The sequence below is a fragment of the Canis aureus genome, chromosome 36 (genome assembly GCF_053574225.1).
Source record: "Canis aureus isolate CA01 chromosome 36, VMU_Caureus_v.1.0, whole genome shotgun sequence".
NCBI classification, from domain to species: Eukaryota; Metazoa; Chordata; class Mammalia; order Carnivora; family Canidae; genus Canis; species Canis aureus.
In genome coordinates this window covers 23,959,797-23,985,472 of record NC_135646.1, presented here as the reverse complement: position 1 = coordinate 23,985,472, position 25,676 = coordinate 23,959,797, and the positions used below count along the sequence as shown (strand labels likewise).

At 40.7% G+C, this 25,676-nt stretch overlaps 1 protein-coding gene across 3 annotated transcripts; it reads left to right on the top strand.

Annotated features, from left to right (window-relative positions):
• Positions 1 to 89: 89 nt before the first annotated feature.
• COQ10B (coenzyme Q10B) lies at positions 90 to 21,431 on the top strand. 3 transcript variants are annotated; one of them, XM_077885562.1, is made up of 5 exons: positions 102 to 327; positions 5,581 to 5,730; positions 12,314 to 12,506; positions 18,221 to 18,322; positions 20,390 to 21,431. In XM_077885562.1, the coding sequence occupies exons 1-5, from the start codon at positions 206 to 208 to the stop codon at positions 20,555 to 20,557; spliced, it is 735 nt and encodes a 244-aa protein (XP_077741688.1). In that variant the 5' UTR covers positions 102 to 205; the 3' UTR covers positions 20,558 to 21,431. The 3 variants fall into 3 exon arrangements, with proteins under 3 accessions (XP_077741687.1, XP_077741688.1, XP_077741685.1); XM_077885559.1 differs by lacking the exon at positions 102 to 327 and adding an exon at positions 352 to 461; XM_077885561.1 differs by lacking the exon at positions 5,581 to 5,730 and having other exon boundaries at positions 90 to 327.
• Positions 21,432 to 25,676: the final 4,245 nt, after the last annotated feature.

Genomic DNA, 25,676 nt, shown 5'->3' with positions numbered 1-25,676 from the left:
CCGGCGGGGTGACGCGAGCGTGTACGGAGGGCCTGACGTCAGTGGGGGCTGACGTCAGCTCCGCGCTTTCGGGGTGGGAGGAGGGGGCGTGTCTGGCGGCCCAAGAGACCCGCCGATTGGCTGGAAGGCGCCGGAGCCGGTCGGCGGGGAGGGCGGCGCCGTCCGCCTGGTCCCGGAGGCGGCCGCCGGCTTCGGCGAAACGATCATGGCAGCTCGGTCCGGTCAGAGGGCGCTAAGAAAGCTAGTTTCGGGATGCCGCCCGACGGCAGCGGCAGCGGCAGCGGCCGGAACCCCGGCTCCGGCGCAGGGGCCTGCGCGGCACGTCAGGTAATAACGGGGGGTGCGGCGACGGGTGGGACCGCGGACTTAGGGGCGGAGCGGCCCGGCCCGGCCGGATGCCTTTCCGCGTCTCTGAAGGGAGAAGGTCCCCGGCGATGGGCGTGGGGGGGCCGCGGCGACAGGTAGGCCGTCCTGGGCCGAGCCACCTCAGCCGCCGCAGCAGCGGCTGATAGAGCAGCTCGGCGACGGGGAGTCGGGGCTCTTCCGGGCTCCCCTACGGCCCGCTGCCGGGCGGGGTCGTCTGTGGGCGGCGCGCAGCCCCCCGAGCTTCCTCCGCGCCCGGCGGCCCGACCTGCTTCCGGCGGGGGCCTGGGACCGCGCCCCGAGCTCGCGCGAGACTAACGTGGCCCCCCGCCCCCACCCCCGTCCCCCGAATGTAACTTAGAGCCGCTGTAACCTTGAACCAGCCCTCGGTTTTCCCGGTTGGTTCCCTTCTGCTGGGCGGAGGCGGAGATAGGAATGATTCCATACTTTTTTTTTTTTTTTTCCCCGCTTAGTTTTTTTTTTTTTCTTCTTACTAATGACTTTGTAATGAATTATGCCCGAAAATTATATAGTGTTTAAAATGTCCTCGGTTGTAAACAGTACGAGAGGAAGGGAAGAAAGCACCAACGTTGGAACTCCAGGAATTTAGATTTAGTGAGGAATTTCTCAAACACCAAACCCCAGCCAACTCTAGGTGCTTTTAGACAAATGTTGGTTGAGATTGAAATAAAATAGTGTCTCATATCGTTTAGTCCTGCTTAAGGAAACAGCCTGAGATTTAAAAAAGAGAAGGAAGGAAGGAGAGAAGAAAGAAAGAGAAAGAAAAAAGAAAGAGAAAGAAAAGAAACCTGAGAAAGTAATTCTAAGCAGCATATAGCCTATCAGGCTTTGGATCTGCTTGTGTTACTCTTGTAAAATGCTGGCTGGCAAATAAAACTGTTACTTTTAGGGGAAAAAAATGTGATTGTTTTAATGATCAAGTTAAGAAAAAATTTAAAAAGATCAAATTAAGGCTTAAATTCCAAGACACACATTTACTGTTTGTAATGATGAAGAGAGAGGGAGTTTATGAGCTCATTTTTAGGCGGAAATGTATTAACATAGGTTAACATAGGTTCTGGCCTTTATTCTAGTGGAGTGTTTGGGATGTAGTATTGGAAGGTTAGTGACAAAAAGCTGTCCTTCATCTGATTCAGTTTTAATTTAATGGTTTAATGATACACATGACTGTATGGCTCCTCACTGCAATTGAAGAAATTACTCTTGATAATGTGTGAAAATGGATGTACTATCCGGGGCTTATAACCATAGTATGGAAATTCATTGGGAAAACTATTAGCTTGCTCTAAACACAGGTGTTTCCTTTATGATTGTAATCAGATTGTGTAAGGTTTTTTGTGGGTTTTTTGGGTCAGGGAGAAGGGGAGTCCTTGGAGCGATGGTACTATATAAACTTGGTACAAAATTCAAAACTGTGTACAGTGAAAAGTAGGCTTCCTAGACCACCAGTTCACCTCTTCAGAGGCAACAGCCTTATCTTTTTAAAATAAAGGTTTATTTCAGAGATGCTGCCTTTTCTGATGCTGATTTATCAGAAAATTAAGTGTGCTTAATCGCTGTCACATAGTTGCTTCCAATAACAGGTAACAAGGTATCTATGCAAAAAGTGGGGGCAATAGGTATAAAAATGTTACAACAAAGTCATCTAAAGAATGTCTTTTTTTTTTTTTTTTTTTTTAAAGATTTATTTATTTATTTATTCAGAGAGAGCGAAAGAGAGGCGGAGACACAGGCAGAGAGAGAAGCAGGCTGTACGCAGGGAGCCTGACGTGGGACTCGATCCGGGGTCTCCAGGATCACACCCCGGGCTGCAGGCGGCGCTAAGCCGCTGCGCCACCGGGGCTGCCCTAAAGAATGTCTTAAAAGGGAAATGTGATTAGGTATTTTGTATACCAGATTTGGTTTTTGTAATCAATACAACCTCAGAACTCAATCCCAGGACCCTGGGATCATGCCCTGAGCTGAAGGCAGACACTCAACCACTGAGCCACCCAGGCGTCCCATAAATCATATTTTTAAAGATTTTTGGGAACACTAACACTTTTAATCTCTCTAGGAGATGAATCTATCTAAAATGGGAACATAGGACAGCCCAGGTGGCTCGCCGCCTTCAACCCAGGGTCTAACCCTGGAGACCTGGGATCAAGTCCCATGTCGGGCTCCCTGCATGGAGCCTGCTTCTCCCTCTGCTTGTGTCTCTGCCTCTCTCTTTGTGTCTCTCATGAATAAATAAATCTTTAAAAATATATATGCTGTTACCATCATTATAAAATCAAATACTACTTGTGATGTCCTAGGAAACCTAGAATTCACAAAACTGTCCTGTTTTACTGTATTTTCTCAATTCATTTTTTTGCAATTTTATTTACAGCTGGATATATAAGAATCCTAGTCTTAAAAGGCACCAATAAGTTCATCCATATAGTTAATATGTTTTATTCGTTTCCATTATATTTTAATTAATAGTTGTGCAGCATTTAGCTTAACCATTTTCATTGACTTCTATTTCATTGCCTCTGGAATAAGCCCATCTAATTTTTATAAAGAGTGTTAATTGTTCAAAAGCTCTTTCTTGTTGTTATGGACCCCAAATTTCTTTCCATCCAATTGGACTTTTGTTTTACATTTTGGTCCATATCCTCAGGTATCCTCTCTATCTTCTGGCTGAATATTCCCAATTTCTTCAACCATTCTTTGTTTAATTTGATTGACACTTCCTCCTCAGGGGAATTGTAGGGAGTTTATGTCCTTAAAGAACCTTTACTTATAAGTAAGTCCTACTTTAAAAGGCAAATGATACATATGATGACATAGGAGCTTTCACCAGACCATCTATTCCCTGTTTTAAAAATAATTTGGGTCCACTAAGGAGTGTGTAACAATTTACCTGCCAAATCAACTAGCCCTGAAAGCGAATGGAGCTAGAATGTCAGGTCCATACCCGGACGTTGGCAGTGTCCTGGGAGAGGCACATGGAAAGGGGGTTTGGGTGCCTCGGTTCTTTCCCAACCTCCACTCCATTTAAAAAATAATAATAAATACTTAAAAAAAAATTGGAGGCACCTGGGTGGCTCAGTTGATTGAGTGGCCAACTCTTAATTTTGGCTCAGGTTCTGCTCTCAGGATCCTGGGATCAAGCACCACCTTGAGCTCTACACTGAGCATGGAGTCTGCTTCAGGAATCTCTCACTCAAAAAAAAAAAAAAAAAAAAGGATTCTCTCACTCCCTCTCCTTCTGCCACTCCAGCACACACACTCTCTCTTTAAAATAAATCTCTTAAAAATACTGTTTGAAATAATAATTTGAAGATTTCATTTAATGAAATAACACTCTTAGAATTCTTCAACAGCTTCGCATTGAGGATAAATTGCTTTTTAAAAAAAAAAAAAAATTTATTGGGACACCTGGGTGGCTCAGTGGTTGATCGCCTGCCTTTGGCTCAGGGCGTGATCATGGAGTCCCGGGTTTGAGTCCCACATCGGGCTCCCTGTATGCAGCCTGCTTCTCCCTCTGCCTCTCTATCTCTCTCTCTGTATCTCTCATGAATAAAAAAGTGGAATCTTTAAAAAATAAAATAATAAAAAATTGTATTTTATTGATCCTTGGACCTGGGATCATGCCCTGAGCCAAAGGCAGATGCTCAACCGCTAAGCCACCTAGGCATCCCAAGGATAAATTCCAAATTACTTTATTCCAGCTGATAATTCCCAGCATGATCCAGCTCCAACCCATCTATCATTATTTCATGGTACTCCCCTGGCTTGCTTTACTGCTGCTACACTTAGTCTTTTTCAGTCTTTGGCTACTGCCAGGCTTTTCCCCTACTACTTGGAATGCCCCCTACTTCTCCTATGTGTACACACACACTTTATGTACATACATACCTGTTTCTCTCTTTACATGGTTAACTTCTTCCATTATGTTTCAGATGAAATATAACCTCAGAGGACTTCCTAGACTGTCCTATCTAAAGGAGCTCTCAATGACATGTTCCCACCATTTCTTTCTTAGCACTTTTTAATCCTCAACTGCATAGTAATCCTCAAAGTTAATTTTTATTTTTGCTATTGTATCTCTAGTGCCTAGCACAGAACAAGAGCTCAATAACTATGTAAACTAATACATGAATAGTAGTATAAAATAGTTATGCAATAATCTCATTAGGGAAAATAAAAGATATTCATTTGAAAAAAAAATATGTATCCAGCATCTATATTTAGAAGTACCCAAGACAGGGAACATTCTAATTTCCTTGACATGTGTTTTTACATATATGCAATTGAAATGGAGTTTGGAAGGTAAAGGAGAACAGAGCAACAGTTCCAACAGGACCATGAGATCTCCAATCTCAAATCTTAGAGTAGATCAAGAATTAAGAAACCTGGGATCCCTGGGAGGCAGCGGTTTAGTGCCTGCCTTTGTCCCAGGACGTGATCCTGGAGTCCCAGAATCGAGTCCCACGTCGGCCTCCCTGCATGGAGCCTGCTTCTCCCTCTGCCTGTGTCTCTGCCTCTCTCTGTCTCTCATGAATAAATAAACAAAATCTTAAAAAAAAAAAAAAAGATTTAAGAAATCTCTGTGGATCTAGCTGGGAAGACAGCCTGGAGAGATGAGTTGGAAGATGGATGATGAGGGGCTCCTGGCTGGCTTATTAGAGCATGTGACTCTTGGTCTCAGGGTTATGAGTTCAAGCCCCACATTGGGTATAGAGTTTACTTAAAAAAAAAAAATAGGTGATCAATATTCTAGCAAATGTACGGGGAGAATATGTTGAAATATGTGACTGTAGACTGAAAGCCAACTTTCTGGGAAAGATACCATTTGTGCCAGAAACTTCTAACACTGAGATACTATTTTTAGTTTTCTTTGTGGTACTCAAGAAAATTATTTTTTTCTGTGTGCTTATGCATGCATGTGTGCACAACTGTGTGTGTGTGTGTGTGTGTGTGTGTGTGTTTTTCAGGAATATTCTAATGTTGTGAAGCCCTCTGAAAGTGTGATAGTTACTGAGATGCCAGTCTGCCTCAGTTGGTGGAGCATGTGACTCTTTATCTTGGGATCATGAGTTCAAGCCCCATGTTGAATGTAGAAATTACTTTAAAAAAAAAAAAGTGTGATAGTATTTTACATTTGTAATTTGTGTTTCCTCTTAATTTTCAGTGCTGCTTTAAATGAGGTAATTTTTGTCTTTTTAGATATTTAGCTTCCTGTGGTATATTGATGACCAGAACTCTTCCACTACATACCTCAATTTTGCCTAAGGAGATATATGCAAGAACTTTCTTCAAAATCGCTGCACCATTAATAAACAAAAGAAAAGAATATTCAGAAAGGAGAATTATAGGGTTTGTATATGATTTCTGCTAAACGTATGTTCACAATTTTCTGTAGAACATCATGACTTTTTTTTTTCTGGATTTTCTTCTTATAGAATAAGCTTTGGTTTTTCTAGATTGGCCTTGCTGTAGCTTTTGCTGTTTTATAAATATTTGTTGAATGAGCATAGTTACATGGTAACTTTATAGGATAGATTTAAGCCTTGACATGTAAAGGAAATAATTGAACTGTGTATTATGACTTGCATTTTTGTACAGTCTGTTTCTATAGAGGCAACATTAGTGGTATGTTGGGCTCAATGTTTATATAGCTGCCTCATGTATAGACATACATAGATAAATAACATGCTAATGTCCTAAGAGGCTCCTACCACCTAGAAAATAGGTTGGCAAAGGACCAGATAGTAAATATGGGAATACCTGGGTGGCTCAGACTCAGTCAGTTGAGTGTCTGCCTTTGGCTCAGGCCATGATTCCAGGGTACTGGGATCCAGCCCTGTGCCAGGCTCCTTGCTCAGGAGGGAGCTGAATGTTCCTCTGCCTGCTGCTCCCCCTGCTTGTGCATGCTCTCGCACTCTCTCTCTCTCCTCTCTCTCTCTCTCTCTCCTCTCTCTCTCAAATAAATACATACAGTGTTTTTAAAATAAATAAATAAAGGACCAGAGAATAAATCTGTTAGGTTTTGTGGACCATACTGTCTCTGTAGCAACTACTCTGTCATTGTAGTTGTAGCCCAAAAGACATATTGCTGTAGATAATATGTAATAAATGGATGGGTGTGGGTTTGTGCTAATAAAACTTTATTTGCAAAACCAGGCAATGGGCCAGGTTTGGCCCCTGATCTAAGAGTATATACAAAAGAGAATGGGGAGACAGCAGTTCTGATAAACCAGAAATACAGCATCTATTCATATGAGAATTTCTACAAGGGGGTCTTAATTCTCAACAAGCCATTAAATATTACATGAATTCTTGTAAAAGTGCATTTCATTTTTTTTCAGTTGGTTTTTCCTTCTGACTTTTCTGTAGTAAAGAACTTTGAGCAGACTCAGCTTTTGTCACTAAAACTACCTTTATTACTGGCTAAGTCACTGTATTGGTTCAGCTGATACTAGCAGTTGTACAGGTAAAACCCCAAAATTTCTTTCTTTCTTTGCATAAGAAAGTTCAAGTGGGTATTCCCCATCCATGGGCAGCAGTTTAGGAACCTAGGCTCCATCTAATTTGTGCCTTTTGTAATTCCTTAATCCTCAGAGTCGCTTAAAAAGATATACCTGATTCTAAACCTTATTGGTCTGGAAGGGATTATTGGCAAGAATAGTCATGTAATCCCAACTAAATGTAAGAAAGGGACTGGGAATAGTAGCCTCCAGTAACAATACCATGTAAAGTGAGCCTGCATTATTGGATAGATAGATGTCTTTGCCAGAGCTGGTATCTGTGAAAAGAAGAAATGGCAACAAAAAGATAGTGAATTGGTCTGCTTTACTTTTGAATCACTATTAGTATCTTCTTTTTACTATGTATCTTTCATTTGACAGGTATTGCTGTGTGTTTTATATTTACTGTTTTATTAATTCTCACAGTAGGGGATCCTTGGGTGGCTCAGCGGTTTAGCGCCTGCCTTTGGCCCAGGGCGCCATCCTGGAGTCCCGGGATCGAGTCCCACGTCAGGCTCCCGGCATGGAGCCTGCTTCTCCCTCCTCCTGTGTCTCTGCCTCTCTCTCTCTCTCTCTCTGTCTCTCTGTCTATGATAAATAAATAAATAAATAAATACATAAATAAATAAATAAATAAATCTTTAATAAATAATTCTAACAATAGCCATGTAAACTAGATGTTGTTATCCTGTTTTATTTTATTTTTAAGATATTTATTTATATGAGAGAGAGCATGACCCAGGGAGAGGAGCAGAGGGAGGGAGAAGCAGATTCCCGCCGAGCAGAGAGCCCCATGCCCGGGCTTGATCCCAGGATCCTGGGATCATGCCCGGAGCCAAAGACAGACAGTTAACCAACTGAGCCACCAACTGATAACCAAATGTTATTCCATTTTAGAGATAGGAAACTGAAGCTTATGGAGATAATGCACATTAAGTGTCAGGATTCCTAAGATTATTTTCCCCACCATATTTATTTATTGTTACTTCCTTAGTCTTTCTTATGCTGAAGTTCTTTTTTTTTTAATTACAAATTGATCTTATCCAGTCATCATCTTTTTTCCCTGTATTTGACATAAACACATAATATTAGCTACTCTTTATTAAGTACTTTACTTAAAGATTTTGTTTATTTGAGGGGGGGTGCATGCCTGCATGAGCAGGGGAGAAGCAGAGGGACAAGCAGACTCTCTGCTGAGTGGGGAGCCCAGTGCAGGGCTCCATCCCAGGACCTTGAGATCATGACCTGAGCTGAAGTCCTATGTTTAACCAACTGAGGGATCCCTGGGTGGCGCAGCGGTTTGGCGCCTGCCTTTGGCCCAGGGCGCGATCCTGGAGACCCGGGATCGAATCCCACGTCGGGCTCCCGGTGCATGGAGCCTGCTTCTCCCTCTGCCTGTGTCTCTGCCTCCCTCTCTCTCTCTCTCTCTCTCTCTCTCTCTCTCTATGTGACTATCATAAATAAAAAAAAAAAAAAAAAAAAAAAAAAAAAAAAAAATTTAAAAAAAATTTAACCAACTGAGCCACGCAGGCACCCCTTTATTAAATGCTTATTAATCACTGTGCACTATGCTAAAACTATTTCACTTAACCCTCAAAAGAACCCTGTGGAAATACTTTTCAGTTACGGATGAAGAAAATAAAACTGAGCTGTTAACCTACACAGGGTCATGTGGCTTTTTATGTTTTAGGGTTGGTATTTGAGCACAGTCCTTTCTGACTACAAAGTCTATCCCCTTGACCCCTATGCTGTACTGCTTGCTTGCTTGCTTGCTTTTTTTTTTTTTTTTTTTTTTTCTTCTGTACTGCTTTCTTAGTTGCTGTAGACTACTTCTAGAACAACCAGCTTTCAGGCTGCAAGGTTTCATACTTCTTCATGGGACTTATTTTAGTATTTATTTTCAAAGTCACTAAAAACTTAGGAGGTAGGGTTTTTTCCCTTTCCTCTGCTGCGGGCCTCATTTCATGATCATAAAGATTAATTTAAATATACGTAAAGACTCATTTTCTCTTACTCCAAAGCTTCCCTTTTGTAATTTAGATTGTGATTGTTTAAATTACTGTATATACATATTTTTCCCTTTTCACATTTTATTGGCGACTGGGAGGAGGTGTCTTCCCTGCCACTAGAGGTGCTCACAGTTTCTTCAGCCACTCCAAGCTTGGGCCCAGGGGGATTCTGGGGGCGGTTGGGTACCTTGACCATGTTCCTGTCATTTGGAAGGTGTACGGGGTAGTTGTAGGGCATGGCCTGGTTGATGCTGACCATGTACTTGTTAAAGGGGGGACAGAGGTATAACTGGGTGGCTCAGCGGTTGAACGACTACCTGAACCAGAGGTGTGATCCTGGGATCTAGGATCGAGTCCTGCAGGGAGCCTGCTTCTCCCTCTCTCTATGCCTCTCTGTATCTCTCATGAATGAATAAATAAGTCTTTAAAAAAGAGCAGGGGAGACAGAATTATAGACCTGCCATGTTGGTCTGTCCATAGTGGTGGTCTAAAATACCATATCATCATTTTGAGATGAATTCTGTTTTAACAGTGTTGAGTCTTTATAAGAATAATACGTATCAAAAAATTAAAAAAAAAAAGAATAATATGTGTCTTTAATACGTATTATCTAATACGCTATCATTATTCACTCTTCTTTAACATGTAGCCGTAGACTGTTGTTTCTGTTTGTTTTCCATTTAGGCTCTGAAGTTTTTTTGTTGAATTTATTTGTAGTGATTTTACATTTCTATGCTACTGTTTTCTATCTGGTTCTTATTAGTATAAGAAAGACATTAATTTTTAAAGTTCTGTGACAGATTATTTTACTGAATTCTGAATTCTCTTCTCAACTGATTGACCTGCCAATTGATAATTTCACCTAATTCTTTTCCACATGTATGCCTCATATTTCATGCTCTGATTTATTTATTTTTTTTAAAAGATTTTATTTATTTATTCATGATAGTCACACACACACAGAGAGAGGCAGAGACACAGGCAGAGGGAGAAGCAGGCTCCAGGCAGGGAGCCCGACATGGGATTCGATCCCGGGTCTCCAGGATCGCGCCCTGGGCCAAAGGCAGGCACCAAACCGCTGCGCCACCCAGGGATCCCTCATGCTCTGATTTAATTACATCGACTGATATTTTCAGAACAATGTTACGTAACAATGACAACTAGCATCTTTGTCTTATTTCTAACTCTAATGTGAATGAATGATTTTGGTATGTGACCATTTATGGAGGGAATTACACAGTTTTTCTTTTTTCTTCTTTTGGCTAATATGGTTGTAATAATATAATTCTTAGTATTAAGCCATCCATGCATCTTTAAAAGAGTTACATTTGATTGTTAATGGCTTTTTTTTATATGTATTTCTGGATTTTATTTGCTGATATTTAGAATTGTTGCCTCAGTAATCACAGGTGATGTTGATCTATAGATTTTATTTTTTCTGTTCTTTGTTCAGGTTTGTAGGGTGTTATGCTGGCTTATAAAAAGAACCAAAGGGGGCAGGTGAATGGGTGACGGGCACTGAGGGGTGCACTTGACGGGATGAGCACTGGGTGTTATTCTGTATGTTGGTAAATTGAACACCAATAAAAAATAAATTTATTAAAAAAAAAACTAAAAAGAAAGAGAACCAAAAGTTTCCTTTTTTTGTGTTCTAGAATAGTATCTTTCTTTTTTAATTACAGAAATATTACATGCTTGTATAAAAACCTAACAATATACTATCTTTACTCCTACTTCTTTTTTCTTTCTTTTTTTTTTTTTTTTTTTAAATTTTTATTTATTTATGATAGTCACAGAGAGAGAGAGAGAGAGGCAGAGACATAGGCAGAGGGAGAAGCAGGCTCCATGCACCGGGAGCCCGATGTGGGATTCGATCCCGGGTCTCCAGAATCGCGCCCTGGGCCAAAGGCAGGCGCCAAACCGCTGCGCCACCCAGGGATCCCCTTTTTTCTTGAATTAAAAATTGTTAATTGTTTAATCTCGGTCCTTCTAGGGCTTTAATTTTTTTTTTTTTTTTTTTTTTTTTAAATTTATGATAGTCTCACAGAGAGAGAGAGAGGCAGAGACACAGGCAGAGGGAGAAGCAGGCTCCATGCACCGGGAGCCCGATGTGGGATTCGATCCCGGGTCTCCAGGATCGCGCCCTGGGCCAAAGGCAGGCGCCAAACCGCTGCGCCACCCAGGGATCCCCCTTCTAGGGCTTTAAAAATAGTTTTTCATTATAGATATTCTGTTAACATGTTTCAGGAAAAATAAACATCAAATGATTAAAAGTGGGAAATACAGTATTATAATTTTTCTTAAATGGGTACTAGAACCATCCATATCCTGTCTGCTTTGTAATATGTTTTTATTTCACATAACAATAGATGATAAATCTCTTTGTTCTAATGTGTATATTTGATCTTTAAAAAAATAAACTTTAGGGCAGCCCGGGTGGCTCAGCGGTTTAGCACCGCCTTTAGCCCAGGACGTGATCCTGGAGTCCCGGGATCAAGTCCCATGTCAGGTTTCCTGCATGGAGCCTGCCTCTCCCTCTGCTTGTGTCTCTGCCTCTCTCACTCTGTGTGTCTTTCACGAATAAATAAATAAAACCCTTTAAAAAATAAAATAAATAAAATAAACTTTAGGGGCACCTGAGTGGCTCAATGCTTGAGCATCTGCCTTTGGCTCAGGTTGTGATCCCGGGATCCTGGGATTGAGTCCCGCATTGGGCTCCCCTCTCCGTGGGGAGCCTACTTCTCTCTCTTCCTGTGTCTCTGCCTCTCTCTCTCTGTTTCTCATGAATAAATAAGTAAAATCTTTAATAAATAAATAAGTAAACTTTAAAAACAAAGAGAGGGTGCCTGGCTAAGTCAGAAGAGCATGCAACTCTTGATCACAGGGTCATGAGTTTGAGCCCTATGTTGGGTGTTGAGATTACTAAAAGTAAATAAGTAGAAATGAACTTTAAAGTATATATTGAAAAAAATATATATAAAGTATATATTGGATCCTAATTCTTTCAAATAACTGGTACAGAGTTCCACAGTATGGATATACCATAATTTATTAATCATTTATTATTAAGCGTTTATTAATGTCTATCAACGGATAAATATTTAAGTTGCTTCTAGTTGTTGTTTTGTTCAAACCCTCAATTTTTAAATGCCACTAATTAAAATTTCAAAAGCCACATCTGTAAGCCAGAGTCAACCTGTGGTATGCCAGATTATGACCTCTGCTTAATACAAATATTTAGCTACCTTTTATTTTTTCGTATTGCTTTGAAGTCCTTCGTTTCGGTGTGTGGGTTAGCATGTATGCCAAATGATTTATTGCTCATGCATACACCCGAAGTTTTGTTCGTATACAATTTAAAGTATACATATGTCATATAACTAGGTGCAGCTAACACTTCTCTCTCTCTATTTTTTTAAAAAGATATTCTATGCAGGAAATGTATGATGTGGTATCAGGAATGGAGGATTACAAACATTTTGTTCCTTGGTGCAAAAAATCAGATGTAATATCAAAGAGAACCGGATACTGCAAAACACGATTAGAAATTGGGTTTCCACCTGTTTTGGAGCGCTATACATCAGTAGTAACCTTGGTGAAACCACATTTGGTAAAGGTAATAGTTTTGGTTTTGTTGTATTTAAGTATTTCCCAAATGTTGATTCTATCAAATGCCAGGTGTTGTTACATGTATTATATTGATCATCTTGACCCTTGTCAGAAGAGGAGCCATTGAATTGAAATGGTACCCAGGTTTAAACACACAAAAAGACAGAATTCCATAGAGTTCTTTTGAATTCCTAGAGTTTGGTGGCCAAAGACTTAAAGCTTAGTTGTCTTTTATGCCCACAGAATATCATTTCTTAGTAATTGGCCAGAGCTAAGTGCCTTTGTCAGCTCCTTGTTAGGCGTTGAAGGAGGTGGCAACTCTTATACCAGAGAGAGTCTATTATCCAGTGAAGCTTAAAGTCTACCCTTGTCTTACTCTCAAACTTGAACTCCACTTAAAAGGCTGTGCTCCACTGGGACTCTACCATGCTGAATGTTTCTACCTGTTTTTCTCATAGTTTTGGAGTTCTTCTGCACTGCCTCTCATCCAGTAGCTAACATTTATCAAGTTCTTTGTAGTGCTTGCTTGAATTAATTCACTTAATCTTCATAACAGCCCTTCCAGATTCAAATGTTACTGTTCTCCATCTTAACAGTTGAGCAAATTAAGGCTTAGAAGAATTAAACAACTTGCCCAAAGTTACAGAGCCAAGACTGGCTGTCTTTCTGACACCAGTGAATATCTCATAAAATGTTTTTCTATTTCCTGACTTCAATCTCTTATAACTTAAATCTTCATATGTTATGCTGCATCTAAGTAAAAGAACTCTTGTGGGGGGGGAAGAAAACTTCAATTTTCTCCTCCTGATTTTTTTTCTTCCCTTTGCTGGCCCTTTTTTTTTTTTTTTTTTTTTTTTTTTAAGTAGACACACCTTCCCTTGCTTCTTAACACATACAAGATTGTCTTCTGCTTTATTATCACTCCCACCCCTTCCCCAACACATACAAAAAAAACTACACTTAATGTTTAGGCAGTACTTTCTATCTTCAGTTTCCATGAATGCACTATACAGCACTTACTGCACAGCCTTGTGTCTGCATATTCCTCACTCCTCCCTGTAGTGACCTTATGTCTCTGCCTAGTAATCCTTCAAATTTGCCTGGTATTTCTTTCCCCCCTTTCCTTATATAATCAGTCCTGCTCTGGCGATTCCTCTGGGCTTTGTACATGCTTTCTCTTACCATTTTATAAGAAAATTTACTTCTTCATCTGGATTTCTGCTTGACAAAGTTGAGCTACTTGAGTGAACGGGAGCGCCTCATTTACATCTTTGTGTATCCTCAGCGCCAGTACTACAATGATGGGAGTCATGAGTCTATGCTTATGAGCGTCTCACTGCTTTGTTCTTGGGTTATTGCAGATCCGGCGATGTTCCTCATAATCTTGGCAGCTTTCAGCACTGCCAACGAGAAAGGAGAAACTATCAGGAAAAAAAAAATCTTCTGGGGCACTTGGGTGGTGCAGTCGGTTGAGCATCCGACTCTTGCTTTTGGCTCAGGTTGTGATCCTCGGGGTCGTGGGATTGAGTCTTACTTGAGGCTGTGCGTTCAGCATGGAGTCGGCTTGGAATTTCTCTCTCTTTCCCTCTGTCCCTCTGTGTGCACACTCTCTCCCCCAAATGAATAAATATTTTTAAAAAATCCTCATAGTAACATCTATTAAATGATCATTGGTATCTCAATTTTATGAGGCTTAGAGAAATTAAGAACCTTATGCAAATTTACATTATACATGTCAGATTCCAAAGCTATTTTTCCATTAAAATAAGCTACCTCGCTAAATGTGCTAATTTATTGAAGATATGTTTCTTTTTTTTTTTTTTAATTTTATGTATTTATTCATCAGAGATGAGAGAGGCAGAGACACAGGCAGAGGGAGAAACAGGCTCCATGCTGGGACCCTGACGTGGGACTCGATCCCAGGTCTCCAGGATCACGCCCTGGGCTGAAGGCGGCGCTAAACCACTGAGCCACCAGGGCTGCCCTTGAAGATATGTTTGAGAGTAACCACACACCTACGTGTGTTCATCCTTCAGTTGTCCCTGGGTTCACGTTTTAGATTTTAATACCTAATACATGCATGTGGCATAGAATACATATCATTATAACCATGGGAGCAGCAGAAACCATGTGACTTTTTCTGCAAATTATAAGTTGCCCCAAAAATGCTTGTGATATGTTAGTAATTCTAGTGCACATAAATCTGTAATGACCAGAAACTCTTGAAGGTTTTCAGCAGATTTAATAAAGGCAATGGTTCAGTGAATATTACTGCCTGGGTCACAGTATAAACATTTTACCTGTCATAGTTTTTATGGTCTGGGTCAGTTCAGTCAGAACAACCAGTCATTGGTCATCCTCATAACACCTCCTATTGTGGTTAGTATCTTTGCTGTTAGTAATGAAACCTTTAGCAATATCTAAAAAAAAAAAAAAAAAAAAAAAAACACACTAAAAATCTGTGGGTCCAGGACACCTGCGTGGCTCAATGGTTGAGCATCTGCCTTTGTCTTAGGGCATGATCCCGGGTCTGATGATTGAGTCCTGCATCGAGCTCCCTGTGAGGAGCCCACTTCTCCCTTTTTTTAAGATTTTATTTATTCATACAGACAGAGAGAGAGAGAGAGGGAGAAGCAGGCTCCATGCAGGGAGCCCGACTAGGGACTCGATCCTGGGTCTCCAGGATCACACCCCAGGCTGTAGGCGGCGCTAAACCGCTGAGCCACCAAGGGCTGCCCCTTGGGCTAGATTATTGATATGAATACAGCACTGTCGCATTTTGTGAAAAAGTAGTTAGAAGAAGTGAGTATATTGCAGTGAGCATTCCCAATAGCTATTTCTCCTTCATTGTTAAATTTCCTATAAGCAAAAATAAAAATAAAAAATTTCCTATAAGCTGCTTTTTTTTTTTTTTTTTTTTTTTTTTTTTTTTTTTTTTTAAGAGAGAATCCCAAGCAGGCTCTATGCTCAGTGCAGAGCCTGACATGGGGCTTGATCTCATGACCCTGAGATCATGACTGAGCTAAAATCAAGAGTCAGATGCTGGGCAGCCGAGGTGGCTCAGCAGTTTAGCGCTGTCTTCGGCCCAGGGTGTGATCCTGGAGACCCGGGATTGAGTCCCACGTTGGGCTCCCTGCATGGAGCCTGCTTCTCCCTCTGCCTGTGTGTGTGTGTGTGTGTGTGTGTGTGTGTGTGTCTCTTTCTGTATCTCTCATGAATAAATTAAAAAGAAAAAAAGTCAGATGCTTAGCTGACTGAGTCACCCAGGCACACCTCCTATAAGCTTCTTACGTGATTGTGAAGAAGAGAGGAATATATTGCCTTAAAGTTGGGTAACTGAAATAAGATTTTGTAATAGATTTTTGAAGCTTTTACAAATTAGATGGTCAGGGCAGCCCCAGGAGCTCAGCGGTTTAGCGCCACCTTCAGCCCAGGGCGTGATCCTGGTGACCCAGGATCAAGTACCATGTCGGGCTCCCTGCATGGAGCCTGCTTCTCCCTCTGCCTGTGTCTCTGCCTCTCTCTCTCTCTCTCTCTCTGTGTGTCTCTCATAAATAAATAAATAAATAAAATCTTTAAAAAAAAATTAGACGGTCATTATTGAACTACATATAAAACTGAACCCTTTGAAAAAAATTTTCACTTTTCTCCAGTAACTTAGCATAATGTGAGTAAAGTTAGCTATTAGCATTTGAAAAAAAAAAGATTTTATTTTTTTTATTTGATAGAGCACAAGCAGGGGGAGCAACAGAGAGAGAAGAGCAGACTCCCTGCTGAGCAGGGAGCCCAATGTGGGACTCAGTCCTCAGACCTGGGATCATGACCTGAGCTGAAGGCAGATGCTTAATCAACTGAGCCACCCAGGCGCCCCATTAGCATTTTGATGACTTATTTTATCATGTCTAAATAAATTTTAAAACATTCATTGATTTCTATTTTAACAATTAAAATATTTTCTTTTATGAGTGTAAAAATAGAGCATGTCTTTGTGTTTTTTTGTTTTTGTTTTTAGAGCATGTCTGTGTAAATGCTTTTTAGTATGAATGCAGTTAATTTTCTTTATAATGATTCTACCTTGTTTTCATCTGATAATTGACTCAAAAGAGTTTAGTTGCAGGAGAAGTGAGGAATAAACTGTAAATATATTTTAAGCTCTTTGGCTTCCAGTTTAAACTATCTGGAGAGATCCAGATACAGTCAGAATTAATCCTGCATTTTGTGTTTAGGGAGGCGATAGCTAGGGAAGAATAAGTACACTCTGGGGGGAAAGAGTTTACTGATAGATGCAAGTCCTTTTTGCTAATCTGTAGTGCATAGGCTCAGGGGAGGGACAGTAGAAACTGTTGAGGGAAAGAAGTTATCAAAGAAAAAGGGTAGGGGCACCTGGCTTCTCTCTCTGCCCTCCCTCCCCCCACCCCTTGCTCGCGAGTGCACTCCCTCTCTCACTCTCTTTCTCAAGAAAAAGAAGAATGGGTAGAGAGGCTTGATGATTTATTGGCCCTGGAATATGCCAAAAGAGCTGAAAACTTAAAGCTTAATTGGGGATGGCGGTGTTGACTTTGAAACAAGGTTCTAAAAGATGGTTTGCTGCTGAGGAAGGTGATAGATACTCTTGAGGTCAGTTGTCTACTAGTATTAAGGCCCAGATAGCGTCTTGGAATGGTAAGTAGAGAAGCTAAACTTCATTCAAAGTCATAACCAGTCCTAACAATCTGCCAGTGACTGTGAATCTGGCCACCATTTTTCACGCTGCAGGAGGCAACTCTTGGTGGGTCCCAACCAGCCTCTTTTTAATAATACCGAAAAAGAAATATCAAGATGCACTGCCATATAACATCACTGAGTATCATGTTTCAGTGTGTACATACACATAGAAAATAAACATGAGCATTGAAGAGATTACAGCTTAGAAATCAATGGATTAGGGACATGGGTCAGGGCCAGACTTTCAGGAAAACTGGAACCGTGAATCCCCTTAGAAATAGAGAATAATGACTAAAGGAAAGACTAAATGTGACTGAGGAGAGAAAAATCTTTGGGTAGGAAAGGAGAATTCTAGAATCATGCTTGGGATCTGTGCCAGATATCTTATAAATATTTTAGCTATATCATAATGATTGGTATAAAATAGGTATTATATTTCTTTTATAGATAAAAGATAATATGATACAGAGAATTAACTTGTTCAGGATTACTTATAAGTGGCAAGACTGGAAATAAACTTCCAGAAAAATCACTGCCTGTTTTGCTGCTGGAGGAGAAATTTCTAAGCACAGCAGTGAAGGGGGGAACTGAAAATATTGGGGATCCCAGGACAAAAGAAAATGACCTATATTTGCAGGTCACTTCCTAGTACCAAGCTGAAAATAAGATCATATTTAACACCTGTGATTTGACCTACAAATATATTTTTAAAAAGCAATCCTCCCTGGAGCATCTGGGTAGTGCAGTTGATTAAGCAGCTAACTCTCATTTTCAGCTCAGGTCATGATCTCAGGGTCATGAGGTCAAGCCCTGTGTAGCTACACTCAGCACAGAATCTGCTTAAGAGACTCTCCCTCTCCCTTTGCTCCTCACTGCCCCCCACCCTAAGCGCGCTCTCTCACTCTCTAAAAAAATTAAATCTTTAAAAATTAAAAAAAAAAAAAATCATCCTCAGTTGTAGATTCTGGACGGTCTAAGTGTATTTTACTGCAGTTATATTTTTTCATTTTGTTCTAGGCATCCTGTACGGATGGGAAGCTTTTCAATCATTTGGAGACTGTTTGGCGTTTTAGTCCTGGTCTTCCTGGCTACCCAAGAACTTGTACCTTGGATTTTTCAGTAAGTCTCATACAGCCCTTGGTTTGGTCCAAGTATCAGGTGAAGCTGGTAAAGAAGGTATAATCCATTGATTAGAACCCAGCTGCTGTAATTAATATTATGTGCATAGTGATTACTAAAAGATGCTTTCAGAAAATCCCAGTTTTCTGAATACTGAATGCCTTTTTTTACACCAACTTTATAAGAAAGAATACTAATGAATCTTTTTTTTTTTTTTCTTGAAAACCTTGAATAGCTATTCCTTCTCTATTTTCTAATTTTTACAGGTCCATAGATTATATGACACATATTATGATTTCAGTAAGAGCTTAATAACTGTTTATTAACCCCAAATGAAATCTACATATTGATTTATGATGCAGAAATAAAGTGCAAAGGGGGAAAATACATTTTTTTAAATTCTTATTTATTTATGATAGTCACACACACAGAGAGAGAGAGAGGCAGAGACATAGGCAGAGGGAGAAGCCGGCTCCATGCAGGGAGCCCGACGTGGGATTCGATCCCGGGTCTCCAGGATCACGCCCTGGGCCAAAGGCAGGTGCCAAACCGCTGCGCCACCCAGGGATCCCGAAAATACATTTTTCAAATCTAGGGTCTGGAAAATATGTTTTTAAAATACAGGGTTTTCTTGTTCACATCACCTTAGCTCTAGAAAACCTAAAGGCACTTAAGGCTTTTTTTGAACAGATAAGACATGAGTTGGTAGCTGTATTTGCAACTCAGGCATTGCATTTCAAGAAATAGTCATAATTTTGATTAAATTACTATGTGCTACTGTTGTCAGCTCTGGAGTTTTGTTTTTGTTTTCCTGAGTTGTCTTCATTAAAACATTAAAAAATTAGTGGACATTAATGGGACAGTTGGGGAAATTTGTTTAAGGTCTGTGTAGGTTTTTTTTTTTTTAAGATTTTATTTATTTATTCATGAGAGAGACAGAGAGAGAGAGAGAGGGGCAGAGACACAGGCAGAGGGAGAAGCAGGCTCCACGCAGGGAGCCCGACAGGGGACTCAATCCCGGGTCTCCAGGATCACACCCTGGACTAAAGGCTGTGCTAAACCACTGAGCCACCCAGGCTGCCCAAGGCCTGTGTAGATTATATATTAGTGTTATTATCTAGTAGCATTAACTCTCTCTTAACTTCCTGGCTTTAATAATTGCACTGTGTGGGCAGTCCCGGTGGCACAGTGGTTTAGAGCCACCTGCAGCCCGGGGTGTGATCCTGGAGACCCGGGATCGAGTCCCACATCAGGCTCCCTGCGTGGAGCCTGCTTCTCCCTCTGCCTGTGACACACGCTCTCTCTCTCTCTCTCTCTCTCTCTCTCTGAATAAATAAACAAAATCTTTAAAAAAAAAATAATAAGTGCACTGTGGTTATATAAGACATTAAAAAGGGGAAATCTGGGTGATGAGTATGAGAGACATCTTTGTACTATTTTTGCAACTTTTTTATAAATTTGAAATTACTTAAATGAAAAATTACCCCCAAAAATGAAAAATTAAAGCAGTTTTAAAATTTAGTGGATATTTGGCCCAAAAATACTGTTTCTCAAACCACCTGCCTTGACTTATGTCTTGAGGAGATACAAATGAAGTTCTAAATCATTGTCGACTTTAAGGTTGTATCACTTACCCCATCTGTTTAGTGGATCAATCTCCTCTTCCTGCTGCTACTTCTCATAGGAATAACTGTCAGAAGGATTAGTTCCCTCTTTTATAGGCGAAGTAGGATAGATCTAAAAGGAGCACATTAAAAAGAAGCCAGAGTCATATGGTATTTATTCAGCTTTTTTGCAGTTTTCTTTAACTTAATAAAAGCAGATTATGTCTTGAAATGAAACTCATTGGCCTTGTTTACTTAAGCTTATTGCCAGTAGTAGTTTTGCTCATTGTGGAAAGTAAATCTCCATCTTCTGAGGAATGTTAAAAAATCTCAGCTAGCTACACCTGTATTACAGCTGTGTGGTAGATACTGGCCAAGCAGGCCATTTCACAATGTGAGTACCACCACCCTAAGTAGAGATTGAGTAAAAGATCTTCCTAAAATAATCAACATTTTCCTACAGATTTCTTTCGAATTTCGCTCCCTTCTACACTCTCAGCTTGCCACACTGTTTTTCGATGAAGTTGTAAAGCAGATGGTAGCTGCCTTTGAAAGAAGAGCATGTAAGCTGTATGGTCCAGAAACAAATATACCTCGGGAATTAATGCTTCATGAAGTTCATCACACGTAAAAGGAAAAAGAACTGGTCACCTACTTGTAACTTTAGTGTATTCACTTTTAGGAAGTGCTTTCATTTGCTTTCAGAAGTCAGAGAGCATTTGTTAAACACAGCTTTGATTATAAACCTGCACCGTTGAGAATTTGCACTTGGAATATGGAACCACATGTATATAGAATTTAATCAAGTGTAATTCAAAGTAATGTATATATTAGCATATTTACAATAATGGGATGTCATTCCTATTGCTAGAATATGGACATCACTCTTAGCAGAAATTGAAACTAAATTTAAACCCTTTAATTATCACCTTATTTGAAAGAGTTTAGTTGAGATGTTCACATAGTATGTATTATATTAACCGTATCACCTTTAAGTTATTAAATTCAGACTATTTATAACTTATTGTCATAGGACTTGCCTCTTGGTTTAGGATATTTGAGTAATCATCAGATATTTAAAGTAAACTTTGACTTAAAAATACTGTTAATGAAGGTTCCCTGGCACTTTCTTATTTTAAATTGTTCTTAATGGGTAATAGGTAATTCAGTGCCATGTGTAGTGACATTAACTCCTAGATAAACAGTGAATATTTTTTTTGGTGAGTGGTCCAGAGCTTTAAGCTACTTACTTCTCTTGTAGTTTGCAGCCCTCTTCCAGATACTCTGACTACTCTTTCAGTAATGCTAATTGTATGTCAAATTTTGACTACAGCAGTGGGCGACGGATGAAGATAAGTTGGTCGATAGGTCTCTAGCACCATACATCCCAATTTTCTATTTATTGTGTGTACTCACTTTCAGTAATGTATTTCAAACTGATATTTTTGTAAACAAATCAATGTCTAAAGGACTGAAGTGGTAACTTAATAAAGTAAATTTGTTTATTTTTTGTACAGTTATTTTGGTTATTGAAATCCTCCTGTATTGTTTCAATGTGTATTTTATATAGACAGTAAAGTTTCACTGTAGCACTTCATGAAACAAATCTGGGCAAAATTCAGTCTTCCTTTAATTAATAGTGATCCTCCCTCTTTTCAATCCATACCCAACAACCCTCTTGCATTACCTTTCCGGTCAGAGTGCTGTTTGTTTCTTCACATCAACAAGAAACCTCAATAATTCGCTCTCTACATAAAAGCACGTTTGCATCAATTTTTCCAATCAATCTGTTTTGAGTGCATGCTGTGTGCCAGTTGCTGGTTATACAGTGGTGAAGGACTCCTACAGTCTGCTCACATCAGGCAAAGGGAGAAGCAGGGTCCCCACAGGGAACCTGACGTGGGATGATCCTAGGACCCCTGGATCATGACCTGAGCCAAAGGCAGACGCTCAACCACTGAGCCACCCAGGCATCCCACAAAAGATTTTTTTAATGGCAGACCTAGGACCCAGATAATTTTTTATCCCCGTATATATTACTTTTCTTTTGATGGATATAAGAACCTGTATTTTACTACTACTCTTATAAATGCTATAAACTTTCAGGTTCAGAATCTAACTTAGTGGTTGGGATCTAACTCACTATTATGAAAGTATGTAGATGGTATTTTGGTGAGGGAGCCCAGAAAAATACAAATATTGCCTTGATCCTAGCCATCCATCTAACCCTTGATGTTCCCTAACTGTGGTCAGAACAGGCAGGATACAATATACCCAGGCATTCTGGCTCCAGTATCTATCCTCTTTGCTTTATCTAGTGCAACACTCTGTAGGCCCTGAGCCTGTGGACCACTGAGCCACCAGGTGCCCTGGCCTCCTATTTTTAATTTACTTTAAAAATGCAGGGGAAATCCTTTAGTGATTTCTTGAGAGAAGTCAAGTGGTAGCTAAATTTTTAGAATCCCTGAGTGTCTGAATATATCACTGTTTTATATACAATACTTGAGTACAGGGACCCCTGGGTGGTTCATTGTCTGCCTTTGGCCCAGGGCGTGATCTGGAGTCCTGGGATCAAGTCCCACATCCGGCTCCCTGCATGGAGCCTGCTTCTCCCTCTGCCTTTGTCTCTGCCTCTCTCTCTCTGTGTCTCTCATGAATAAATAAAATCTTTAAAAACAAAAAACAGTACTTGACCTTAGAACTCTACATTAGTTAATATCCTCCCTCCTCTCATCCCAGTTTGAAGCTCTGATTTCATTGTATCCTGGTGTCACATGCTATTCTTGAAAAACCTTACACCGTTGTTAATCCCAGGGTTTTGTGTAGCGTCCATTTTTTGGTCTCTGGAAGCTTTTATTTTTTTTTTAAGATTTTATTTATTTATTCATGAGGGACACAGAAAGGCAGAGACACAGGCAGAGGGAGAAGCAGGCTCCATGCAGGAAGCCCGATGTAGGACTCGATCCCAGGGCCTGGGATCACGCCCTGAGCTGAAGGCAGCCGCTCAACTGCTGAGCCACCCAGGCATCCCTCTGGAAGCTTTTAAAATCGACTCTTTACCTATCCTGGGTAGTCTGAAATTGCATGCTCCTATGCCCCTTGCCTGGTCCTAATTATGGGCCTTTCTTTTAGACTCAGTTACTTGAACCCTGAGGAATCTCCTCTCCGTATTCTCTGGGTCCATCATTCAGGTATTCCTAACTAGACATTCGACCTCCCTCATATTAAATCTAGTTTTTCCTATTTTCCATGTTTTTGTTCCACCTTTTTTTTTTTTATGGTGAAAAAATTTATATTTAGATTTATAGCTGGCTGGACTCCGTTTAGATGATCCCAATTTTGTTGGCAACATCCAAAGCATCATAGTCAGGAGCCAGTCGAACATACGCTTTCTTCTCTCCATCAGGCCTGATCAAGGTGTTGACCTTGGCCACATCAATGTCATAGAGCTTCTTCACAGCCTGTTTGATCTGGTGCTTATTGGCCTTGACATCCACGATGAACGCAAGTGTGCTGTTGTCTTCTATTTTCTTCATGGCTGACTCAGTAGTTAAGGGGAACTTGATGATGGCAGAGTGATCAAGCTGGTTTCTCCTGGGGGCGCTCTTTCGAGGATATTTGGGCCGCCTTCCGAGACGCAGGGTCTTTGGTCGTCGGAATGTAGGTGACGTGCGGATCCTCTTTTTTTTTGTGACTGTGCACGCCTTTCAGCACCGCTTTCTTAGCTTTCAAAGCCTTTGCTTTGGCTTCGGCTTTGGGAGGGGCAGGGGCTTCCTTCTTCGCCTTCGGCGCCATCTTCGTGAAAGGCCTGTTCCACCTGTTAGATTTCAGTTCTATTTTCCAGGTCCTTTGTCATAGTTTTAATTTCCAATAATGTTTTCTAATTGTTCCTTTTTGTTAGCTTCCTTGGTTTATGGCAGCAGGATCTCATCTTTAAGATACTATGATTTAGGGATGCCTGGGTGGCTTAGTGGTTGAGTGTCTGCCTTTGGCCCAGGGCATGAGATCCCAGAGTCCTGGGATTGAGTCCCGCATCGGGCTCCCTGCAGGGAGCCTGCTTCTCCCTCTCCCTGTGTCCCTACCTTTCTCTCGGTGTCTCTCATGAATGAATAAAATCTCTAAAAAAAGAAGTTTCTCCTAGATCCCTTTTGGTTTTGCTATTCTTCATGTTGAGGCTTGTTTAATGGTGGTTTGTCCATGAATATTTGAAAGCAAGGGACGAGTGTATTGGCTGCGGAATTTCACTGTACAGCGATCGGGTGAGCCACCCTTTTCATCGGAGGGACTCTCAGAATCAGAAGTCTTTGTTTTACTACATGATTCTCTCTAGTCCTAGAGAAATACGGGAGTAGAAATGCTGGCTAGCTACCGGCATTCTGGAAGGTAAGTGATGGATAGAAGATAGAGTTGGGTTCCTAATGTATGGACGTCTCTGGCTACCGCTTTCAAGGGGGTTTACGACTGCCTAGATCCTGGCTTAGGGTTTCATTCCAGCCTGGCTCTTTGGTCTAAGAACGTAAGCTCTTCATACCCAGCTCCCATCGGAGGTTTACCACCTAATAGCTCGGAGACTTTGTATAAGCTACTTAACCTTTCAGCCTATTTACTTCGTGTGGCATAGGTTTAGTAAGGAGTCCCTAATCCAAGGTTCCGGACTTAAACCAAGTATTTAGTTCAGTGTCTAGCACAGAACACTAATTTTTTCCTCTGCTCGTGTCTTTAGGCTGGCCGTGCTCTAATCTTTTAAAGTCCAGGTGTTTTTCATCTCTTACCTTTTCTTATAATCACTTAGCTTGGCCTTTAAGGTAATTAACTATATAAACCCTTTCTCTAACGTTTGATATTGCTTTGCCTTTTGCTACTTCTACAGGCAAAACTATATTCTAGGCATGTCTTGCTTACTTAAAATGCCTTTTATTTAGTCCCCTTTAATCTGTTGTCATTCTGTTTCTAACCTGGGCAAAGCACAGGTAGTTCTAGGTGCAAATTTCAAGTGACTGGCTTTTGATCTGTGATTATTTTTCCTTTTGTCTGAGCTTTGCATACCAAGGGCATTTGCCTTAAACCGTAGCTTATCCCAGTCTCTAAAACGGCAGCCCCAAGGCCAAACTGAGCAGCAGACTAGGTCCTTTGGCACAGGTGAAAGCAAGAATGTAGATGTTAAACATGATCTTGTGCTTTCAGTTTATAATGTAGCAAATCTAGAAAACAAAGTTATGTTTTAAAACTCATTTTGCCCCAAACATGCATTCAGCCAGTTTTAAAAATAAGCCACACACACAAAAAAATTTTAAAAAGCCACATTTCCATCGATCCGGGGTCTCCAGGATCAAGCGCTGGGCTGAAGGCGGCGCTAAACCGCTGAGCCACCCGGGCTGCCCCTGCCTTAAATTCTTAATAAAGGTAAAGATACTGGATCAGGCCAGGCCTATCAAGTAAGGATGCCCTTCCCCACTACTAATGATGCTTGAAAGGCACACCTCTCTCCTTTCCACTTAGTACACTCCTACTACAAACTCTTCCCTTCTCACCTAACAGGAACCCATTTTTTTTCTTATAATCTCTACATGCAGTGTGGGGTTCAAACTCACAAACCCAAGATCAAGTCCCATGCTCTTCCAACTGAGCCAGACAGGTGTTCCAGGAACCCATTTCTTATTATGTGGAGGCTTTGAAGCAGGAATTATAACCTCCATAAGAAGGGACAAATTGCCCCTTTATGACAAGACCTCAACACACAAAATACTGTC

What these genes read in the sequence shown, in the direction of transcription:
- COQ10B (XM_077885562.1), top strand. Translation starts at nt 206, where the DNA reads ATGGCAGCTCGGTCCGGTCAGAGGGCGCTAAGAAAGCTAGTTTCGGGA. An exon ending in GGGCCTGCGCGGCACGTCAG is followed by an intron (nt 328 to 5,580) that starts GTAATAACGGGG and finishes TTGTCTTTTTAG; the next exon opens with ATATTTAGCTTCCTGTGGTA. An exon ending in TGAAACCACATTTGGTAAAG is followed by an intron (nt 12,507 to 18,220) that starts GTAATAGTTTTG and finishes ATTTTGTTCTAG; the next exon opens with GCATCCTGTACGGATGGGAA.